General features: G+C 39.1%; 1 protein-coding gene across 3 annotated transcripts in view; it reads right to left on the bottom strand.

Moving 5' to 3' along the window:
* Positions 1 to 3,448: 3,448 nt before the first annotated feature.
* Positions 3,449 to 9,688, bottom strand: part of PTAC14 (plastid transcriptionally active 14) — a 163,738-nt gene continuing 157,498 nt past the window's right edge. Inside the window, exons 13-15 of one of the 3 annotated variants that reach the window (XM_087700341.1) lie at positions 6,507 to 6,552; positions 5,059 to 5,183; positions 3,449 to 4,907 (exon numbers count right to left, since the gene is read on the bottom strand). In XM_087700341.1, the coding sequence (XP_087556467.1) occupies positions 5,105 to 5,183; positions 6,507 to 6,552 (125 nt within the window). In that variant the 3' untranslated portion in view covers positions 3,449 to 4,907; positions 5,059 to 5,104. The remainder of the gene's footprint in view (positions 4,908 to 5,058; positions 5,184 to 6,506; positions 6,553 to 9,688) is intronic. The other 2 variants (XM_087700338.1, XM_087700339.1) reach the window with 2 other exon arrangements.

The raw sequence follows: 9,688 nt of genomic DNA, 5'->3' as shown, positions 1-9,688 counted from the left end.
AAATAAATTCTCTAAAGAAAAAGAAAATTGTGTCTAAATCCAACAAATAATTCTCCCTCTTGAAAAGCAATGCCATTGATTTTTTTGGATGCCATTGGAGCTCTTGGCCTTTGCCTATAGAAAGCTAAAGAGTACTTGGACAAGGTTTCTACTCAATAGGAGTTTATAGATATGCAAAAAAGGCTTGAGATTTAGTAGATGGGAAAGGTGGACAAAAGTGCTATTATAGAGGTAACAGAGGTGGATTCCATCAATCTTCCATAGAAAGAAAGGGTGGCAAAGCTTAGAACCCTAAATTTGTGAGCTCTACTATGATATTTTTGTTTTAGCAATCTTTTTATATCTAGATAATCCATGCCAATTACTTGCTTGAGTGTTCACTTGTTTTACATGTATTGATTTATGACAAATAATGGTTATCTATGTAGTTCTTATGGTACAGAGGCTACATTTGGGTTGGTTTTTGTACTTGCTAATTGCTTTCACAAGGTCAATCCACAAAATTTGAAGGTACAAAGGCTACGTTTGGGTTGATTTCTATACTTGCTAGCTACTTGCCCAAGGCTAATCCATAAATTTTGAAGATTTATCATACAAAGTACTCATATGAGCCAACCTTACAACTATGTGTTCTTAGACCTTTGTCTAGATAAGTTAAGCTTTTCCCATATACCTTAAAATAGGGATATACTTATCAAAAAGTATATTGTAGTTAGGATTTTCGGCTCAGCTCCAAGATTAAAAGGTTCAAGAATAGGATTTTCTTGTGCTATAGTGCTATGCCTTGGTTGGTAATCCTAAGAAAAAAGCTACAAGAGACAAATATCTCATGCATAACAAAAGGAATGCACTCTTTCTTGAAGGAAAAAATAAAGATGGGTAAGTAAAAGGCAACAAAAGCAAAAGGATATTTGATTGAGTTCTCAACAAAGTAATGAAAATAAAATCACATGTATTGTACAAAATCATCATACTCAAATAGAGAAGGTTTTTTGATTGGTTTCTCTATAAAGTAATATGATTAAAATCACATGGAATATAAAAACTCACATATACTAATGAGAAACTTCACATCAAATAACAATTGGATCTATTTTTTTCAAATTTCTTGTGGATTGTCTAGTGATCTTACATGAAGACATCGTTAGTTTGAACATCTAGATTATTTGGTGATCTTATATGTTGAAGTTGTTAGTTTGAACATCTAATAATGAGATTTTGCTTTTGTTACCCTACTACCATGCCTTGTGGTTCAGAAGTAAAATGTTCTTACTTAATAGTGGGACTTCTCCATGCTATGTGTATTTCATATTGACAATGGTTCATAATTGTCAACAAAGTATGTTTAATGCCTTAGTAAAATGTAATGCATAAGAAAAATAATTTTGTGGCTATGTGCAAATGTAAACTCATGAACTCAAGTGGAAAGATAATATACTTACTAATAAAATGTGATGTCTTTGTTTTTCCAACTTTTTCCAAGATTTCTATTAGACTTTTTCTCGCATTATTCTTGAAGTCTTAAGAATGGCTCACATTGTTCCTACTTTGCCTCGAGTAATATGAAGTATGTTCAATGTTTTAGTATAATGTTATGCATAGAAAAATGAAAGTTGTGGCTATGTGCAAATGTAAACTTATGAACTCAAGTAAAAAGATAATATACTTACTAATAAAATGTGATGTGATGTCTTTGTTTTTTCAACATTTTCTTGATATCTTTGTTGGACTTTTGTTTTTGCCTTCTTGAAGTCTTAATAATAGCTCACAGTGTTCCTACTTTGCCTTCTTGAAGTCTTAATAATAGCTCATAGTGTTCCTACTTGAAGTCTTAATAATAGCTCACAGTATTCCTACTTTGCCTCAAGAGTAATATGAAGTTATCAAATTCCATCTAAATCTTCTCGTAATTGTTTGATATTAGATCACTACCCACATTGGTTGTACAATTACACAATTCTTTTCAACATCCCCAAATTGCATTAAGGTTTAATACTATATCAAATTTGGAGAAAACTTTTGGCCATTGTCTCCATGTAGCACTTGATACATTACCTTATTTTTCTTATTATTAAACTTTTGGAGAGAGAGAGAGAGAGAGAGAGAGAGAGAGAGAGAGAGAGAGAGAGAGAGAGAGAGAGAGAGAGAGAGAGAGAGAGAGAGAGAGAGAGAGAGAGAGAGAGAGAGAGAGAGAGAGTGTGTGTGTGTGTGTGTTTGTGTGAATTAAACTTGCAACAATCAAGTATATATTTATTAATGACTTCTTAAACTATTGAAAGTACAAACACAAATAAAAGTTGTGCTCTTAGCATTTCGACTACCTTGATGATTTTCTTGCATCTTACAATCCAATCAACACACCAATCTTCTTCCTATGGTGTATACAAATATATAAAAAGAGACAAATGTTGAGAAAGATAACAAAGAGAAATGCATGTAGGAATAAAAAAGACTTATAAAACCCTTGCAAATGCAAATACAAAGTATAGCATTGCTCTTGGTATTCCAAGAGATATCTTCATAAATTTCTTACTTCTTCTAGTAGAAATGATACTCTAGGCTTCTTCCAATAGCACAAATAACTATGAGAAAGAGAAATGGTGAACATATAGAATGTATTGAAGTAAAGGTATTAAAAAAGTCAAGTGCAAATATGAAATGTGGTTAAAATTTCAAAAATAGTTGCTTTAGAGGTTATAATAATTTTTAGATCTTCAACATTGTTAAACAAAAATTTCAAGAGAATGGGAAGTTTATTTGGAGGTCCTAGTTAATTTTAGCAGGAATGGGACCATTAAACATGAAAGGAAAGAAAAGAGAGAGATATCATTAATTTATAATGGTGGGAGCCTACAATTAAAGAAAAATGAGAAATTAATAAGGTTTCCTTTTTCTCCTACCTTTATCTACTTATGATGCAATCAAGAAACGAATCAAATTCTCTCATAGCTAGTTTGGCCTAAAAAATGTCCCTAATGGCATGTATTTTCAAGTGAGACAATCCTTCATAACCTACTTATCATAGAACTATCATGATTGGCCACACATTGCCAAATTAAATGCTTCCATTGTTTACAATGTGTTGGGCCAATGGGAGAGCCAATATGTCTCAAAGCACACGGAGATATGGGGCTTAGAAAAGGCTTCTCAAGATTGGATCATATCCATACACTCAAAGTATTAAGGAGGGAAAGAGTCCAAGGGAAACACATTTACTATTACTTCAAGGATTTTTTATAATTTTGACAACTAGCTTGATATACAAGTTATATTACATGGAAAAATCTAAGGAGCTCACGTGGGAGATTCTAGCATATCTAAGAGGGTGATTTGCAAAGTGCAAACATTGGAGGGTCTACCAACACTTATTCATTCCATACCATTGGGATGGACCAACAATGCCTTCTTTCTTTGCCCCTATTTGGACTAAATATTAACGAGATCTCTCATATCTCCCAAGGAGGGGATAGAGGAGCTTAATAAGCAAGTATTTATATATCCCTCTAGTATGTAGATTACATTGTGTTGATAACTTACTCTCCAAAGAGACATTTGAATCCACTATGTTTGTATGTACAATACATAGGTATTTGAGTGAACCTTGGTAAAGCCAAGCCTTTGGTGTCCAATACCACATTATCCTCCCAAAAATCAACACCGATGTTTACTTATAGATAGTGGGAGATAAAAGCATTTCGAGTCATATATATCTACAAGTCTTATTATGGAACCTACTCTCTATGAGATGCATCAAATACTAGATTGACATGGGGGTACACAACCTTAAGTGGTCTGGAGAGGTGCTCACAACTGCAATTTCAAGAGGCCTACACTAAGTCATGGCTATTTGATACATTCTTTATATCCACATCATCATATGGAAAACAAGTATGGATGACTAGCCTTGCTCGGTCCACTACATATATGTTGGATGAAGATTAGTGATAAAGAGATCCTTGGTATCATTATTTCAAAGATGGCTAGATGTAAGGATTTGGTTACACATGAGATCATCAAAGCTAAGGGCTGCACGGATTTTAGTAGCTGCTCTTATTAGATGAGCTTTCATACACAAATTGTGGGAACTATCTAAACAGATGTACGAGTAGCTCTAGTTCTCAAAATAACTTGCGAGTGAGGAAAATGCTTCATGTCGATAGCATGGAAAAAATACCACCCTTTCAATCTCTCACATTAAGCCACGCAGACATTAGCAGGATCATCGAACAACAATTTCCCTATTCTATTGGATACCAGGCGAGCTGAGAGGACATGCCTCACACTAATACATGAGTTGCGAAAAATGGGTTCCTATCAGGGGTACGTTCTCGACACTGCAAATGATTATTTGATGGTTCACTCAAGATATTCTCATGGCGTCCGAAGTATTATTGACTAACTGCACACTTCACACCAACCTGAGATTGATAGTAGATATAGATTCATACTTTTGAGGAGTGCATACTTTTGACAAGCATTCCAGATACTCTTGTGCAAGCCAGAACCATTCCTGTGAACATGGGTTGCCTGTCAGAACTGCAGCTGGAACTGCACGTATGCTTCAGGAACCGCAGAGTCCAGATTTATCTGCCCTCTTCTCAGCACTGCATACACCCTGCTCTGTGCTCCGATTGCAGTCTCTGACCTTTCCAGATGTTGGATCCTCTCATACAAACAGGGTTATCTGAGGTTTTTGTCTGTCACTTCCACACTATCCAAACTTTGGATCTTCCTTCACTATCATGGTCACCAGAGTTAATGTTGCTCCAGTGCAAGCCAGCAGACGCATTGATTCTACTTTGCTGTAGAGAGACCATTTGTCCTTGTGAACAGTAGAAATTCTCTTCTTGCAAGTCCTTTTTCTCCCTTGGCTTGTACATCTTGGATCTGCTTTGTGGTAATTATGCCTGCCAGTTTGCAAGAACTGCAATATTAGTCCAGAAAGGATGTATTTGAAGGATTTATCTTACGACAATAATGAACAGTGTCCTTATGCCTTATGTCTCCGCATACAAGATAAAAAGAGAGAAACTCAGCAACAAATGTAGAAGTGCTTGCCTTACAGCACCGAAGAAAAACCTGGTTTGGCTTCATACTTCGAACACTAAAACAACAATCTGTTTACATATATATCAAGGGCCCTCATCGCCTTCTTTATAAGTGACTTTTGTTGAATTCGGTACCTGCAAATCAGAATCCACAATGTTTGCCAGTTGACCGAATATTTTCAAATATAATGTTAGAAAATGTGTGTATGTCGAGTCACAAGCGAAGATATCTTGCTTCCCAAATTCAGATATGGAAACCATTCTACTGCACCTTTGTTTGACCCCTGTGATCCCATTGCTTTTATAAAAGCTGAGGATATAGAATCATTCTTTTCTGATGAAAGGAGGGAGAAAAGGGAACTGCTTGGTGCTAAGTCACCTGGCTTAACACTATCCTCTAATGTTCCTCAACCCTACCTCTCTCGCTTCATGCTTCCCTTGATTCAATTTTAAATAATTCCCCATAGCTCAATGGAAAAGATGGAGTGAGAATGATGAACCATTGAGAAGGCAGTTTCCTTCTGTCAGCAGAAAATATACTGCCATAATAGCCTACCAAAGTACCTCTTTTGGTCAATGAGTTACTAAGCTCTAGACTACCTAGCTTGGAAGTACTACTGTCTCCATTGCTTTTTCACTTTTGTGCACCTTTAATGGGCTTTGTAACCTATTTGGCTTTCGGACTATTGCATGAATCCAGATACAAGTGATACCACTGTACAAACCGAGAAGTGAGGATCCAAAGTCCTTCCTAAAGACAAAAGAGACTCAAAAACTAGTTACACTGCCATCAGAGCCCACCAGTGAGCATCCTCCCCTCCACATTTCTTGGATGAGGTTCCTATCCTGAAGACTGGCTGGCTTGGAAGCACCATGCTCCCAATTTCCTTTTAATTGTTTGAATGCCTTTAAGGGAGTTAAGAGACATTGGGCATTCTAATCAATCCAAGGACCAGATACAAAAAGGCCACCCCAGTAGAAATTGTGAAGTGAGAATGAGATTGTTTTGTTGAAGCTGTAGATAATCATTGAATCTCTTGAGTGAGACCAACCCTATACAAGTAACAGTTGTCTCAAGCTTTTTGAGCATATCTGCTTGATGAGCTCATAAAAAGATGTGAGAAATGAGACACACCCAAGAAAGTGCTACTTAAGTTAAAGTGAAGGTTTTAGGGGCATCATAGATTGATCAAGATCTCTAGCTTTCCCATTAGGAGTAATGCTGTACATTAACCAAGACAATGAAGATGTTTGCTTAATATATCAATAGATAATGTAAAGCAGCACAACTACATCCATTAGGAGTAATATTGTACATTGACCATGACAATGAAGGCGATTGCTGAATATATCATCAGATAATGCAAAGCAGCACAGCTACTTCACTGTCTGGAAACACTACAAAAAACGTGTTGAAATGAACAGACTAACAAAGGAAAAAGGAACAGTGCAACTTACTCTATAGCTGCTCTCCATCGCTTACTCTTTCTCTTAGGATTTGAATCTGAAATAGAGAAAATAGGCATGTAAGTCAAATAAGACACACAAACCAGGCATGAACATGCTAATTTTTTGGGATAAAATTAAAGACAGGTAGAAAACAACTCTTTTTTTTTTTGGTGAAGAAGTTTGAATTAATGAATTAAAATATTTAGAAAGCGCCTTCTAGGCAACCAAGCACACTCAAAGACAACATATGGAATGGCTTAGTGGATTTCTGCACAGCATTCAACACTATGCCCTGTGCCAAGCTCATGCAGTGACTATAGGGCATTGGCACTGCAGAGGATCTACAGTGGGGGGTTATGCCTTGGATGAGTTAGTGATGGGAAGGATTTATGCTCCAGGAAGGCTTTCCAATCAATACCATGGGGGTGAAGCAAGGGTACCCCCCTTCACCTACTCTACTTCGTGTTTATGTCGATGAGCTCTCAGATTATGTGGATAGATTAGGGGGACCAGGTGCGAAGTTTGCTGGCATATTGATATCCATCTTGCACACAAATGATGCGGTATTAATTGGGACTCTCTTGAGGGCTTATAGACACATGGATGCATTGCATGCATTTTGCATGGGTAGAGGATTGACAGGAAACCTTAGCAAGACCAACCTGACGGTGTTCAATACCACACAAGCTTGGATGACCCAAGTGAGGCATTAGTTTACACTTGGAGGGGATATGGTTGAGTATGCTAAATCCTAGGTATATATTTGCGTCACATTTACGGGACCTACATTTTCAGTGAGAGAGATGCAACAGTTTTGCTAGGTTTGATAGAGGGCATGCAGCACCATAGTTGTCAGGTACGAAAGGTACAGTACGATAAAATACGGTACTAAATGGTACCTTAAGATTTTATAAGGTACGGTACGATATTAGTACGACAAAAAAAATAACTTGATTATTTTAGACAAAAGATAATAGAATAGATATTTCAAGTCTAAATAGCAATGCTATTAGAGTATATAAGATGAGTACTTGAGGGTAACATGCCAAAACCTAATGCGGAATGCGTAACACGCGCTATTGCTACCTACAACTTATAACTACATAGATGGGGGTGGATACATCATATATGCATGATCATACAAATAAGAGAAGTGCGGGCTTGAGAGAAATTGTTTGAATCTCAAATAACCTAATCTCATGGGAGAATCATATTAATATAAGGAGCATTTAGCTCGTCCCAAAGTGCAGTTCGAATGGGAAAGATGCATCCATTAAGTTGGTACCTTACGGTACTAATACATAAGGTACGGTACCTAAAGTATGGTATAGTATCAAACCTTTCGTACGTGGTACTAGTGCAACGAGAGAGAGAGAGAGAGAGAGAGAGAGAGAGAGAGAGAGAGAGAGAGAGGAGAGGCTTGAGAGAAAAAGAGGGTGTGAGAAACTTGAGAGAGAGAGAGAGAGAGAGAGAGAGAGAGAGAAAGAGAGAGAGATCCAGCATGCGGGTAAACGTACCAAGCATACCCCGGAAGAGATAGGTGTTACTCAGGATCGTTCCTATGCGCAGGTTGCTTCGGATTCTGTGGACTTTCAGGAGGTGGACTAGGAGCATCTGTTGGAATTTGCTCTGCTTGGTGAATATGTTCAACATAATCAGGAAGCCTTCTCTGACTCTGCTCCAGACGATGTTCTGGAAGCTACCGTCGACCCAAAAACTGTCCTACGCTCCTTTTCGGTCTTTTATGATCGCGCGGTGATACTCTTCTTCACTGGTCGCATCCCGCTGCTTTCCCGTATTCGCCAATGGCTGCAGAGTCTGCTACAAGGGGAATGTGTTGAAGAGATTTTTGTTGGATCCCGAGGTTTTTTTGAGGTCCTCTTGAAAACAGAGACGCACCGTGCTGCTCTCCTGTCTAAACTGCCTTTGTTTTTTGATCGTCGGTTGGTTCATGTGGTTCCATGGCGCCCGATAGCAGATTTCCAGCGCCTCCTGCAACGTGAATGCCCTGTGTGGGTAGAAGTGGAAAATTGTCCGGCTGTTTATTGGCCGCTATTGAAGGATGCTATGGCCGCTGTGGGCACGGTTCTGGTCCCTCCCAGTCTCAGGGCTGTGAATCGCAACCGCTTGTGCATGTTATGGGATACTGCAAGGAAACGGCCTGCTTGGTTACGCCTCAATTGCTCTGGCATGCATCCGTTACACTTTCGTTTGAAATGGGGCAATTTTGCAGGCCATTGCTTTTCCTGTGGACAGTTGGGGCACTTTATGGCTGAATGCCCAGAGCAACAACACGTTTCAGATGCGGGTCATGTTGCTCCGCCCATGGAAGATATGGTGTGTGATGCTCCGTCGCTGGATACTATCCACCCGCCCCAAGTTCTGGCCAAAGGTAAACAACAGGTTTCGGGTCTGGATTCCCGTGCCACTGATTGGGTTGAAGTACGTGCCATAAAAGGCAACAGGATTGGTGCTGGCATGGAGAGTACTGTGCCTACTACCTCACAAGATTCCATGCGAACATATATGCGCAGGAAGGAAATGATGTCTTCCGAGCGCTCTGCTCCTGCTATGGTTTCCTCAGCTCCCCGTCATCAGCCCGCCAGGAAAATGTATTCGGATCGTCTAAAGGGTCCACCTGCACAGCTGGCTTTTGATACCAGAGGCAACGTCATTACTCCGTGGGACCGTCGTTACCCACGTTCCAACCCCAAGCAAGCAGATATGCCGTCTACTTCCAAATCTGGTCCTCAGAACTCTTTTGCGGTGTTGGCGGATTTTTTGGATGAGGGAGTCCTGGACATTCTCACCGACAAAGTCAAATCGAGGCAAGCTGTGCCTCGTACCTGATTGTGTTTTGTATACACATGAAAATAGCCACGTGGAATGTGCGAGGAATTTGTTCTCGCCACAAGCAACATGCCATGTGGACTGCATTGTATGAGAATCGTGGAATGTCCTGTGCGCTGTTGAGCACAAGAGTCACGGTGACGCCGGTAAAGTTGTGGATTGCCATGGCTTTCGTTTGTTCTATGCAGGAACACAGGCCATGCATTATTCGGGTGTGATCATGATTGTACATGCCAAATATCAGCCTGTTCTTATTAAAAATGATGTTCATGGCCGCTTTTTGGTGGTTGAAATCTTATTCGAAGGGGAAATCCTATGGTTACTTGGCCTTTATGCTCCGA

Source organism: Lygodium microphyllum, chromosome 19, assembly GCF_053477565.2.
Source record: "Lygodium microphyllum isolate KBCC chromosome 19, Lygodium_microphyllum_v1.1.10, whole genome shotgun sequence".
Taxonomy (NCBI): domain Eukaryota; kingdom Viridiplantae; phylum Streptophyta; class Polypodiopsida; order Schizaeales; family Lygodiaceae; genus Lygodium; species Lygodium microphyllum.
This window is presented reverse-complemented; position numbering and strand designations above follow the sequence as displayed.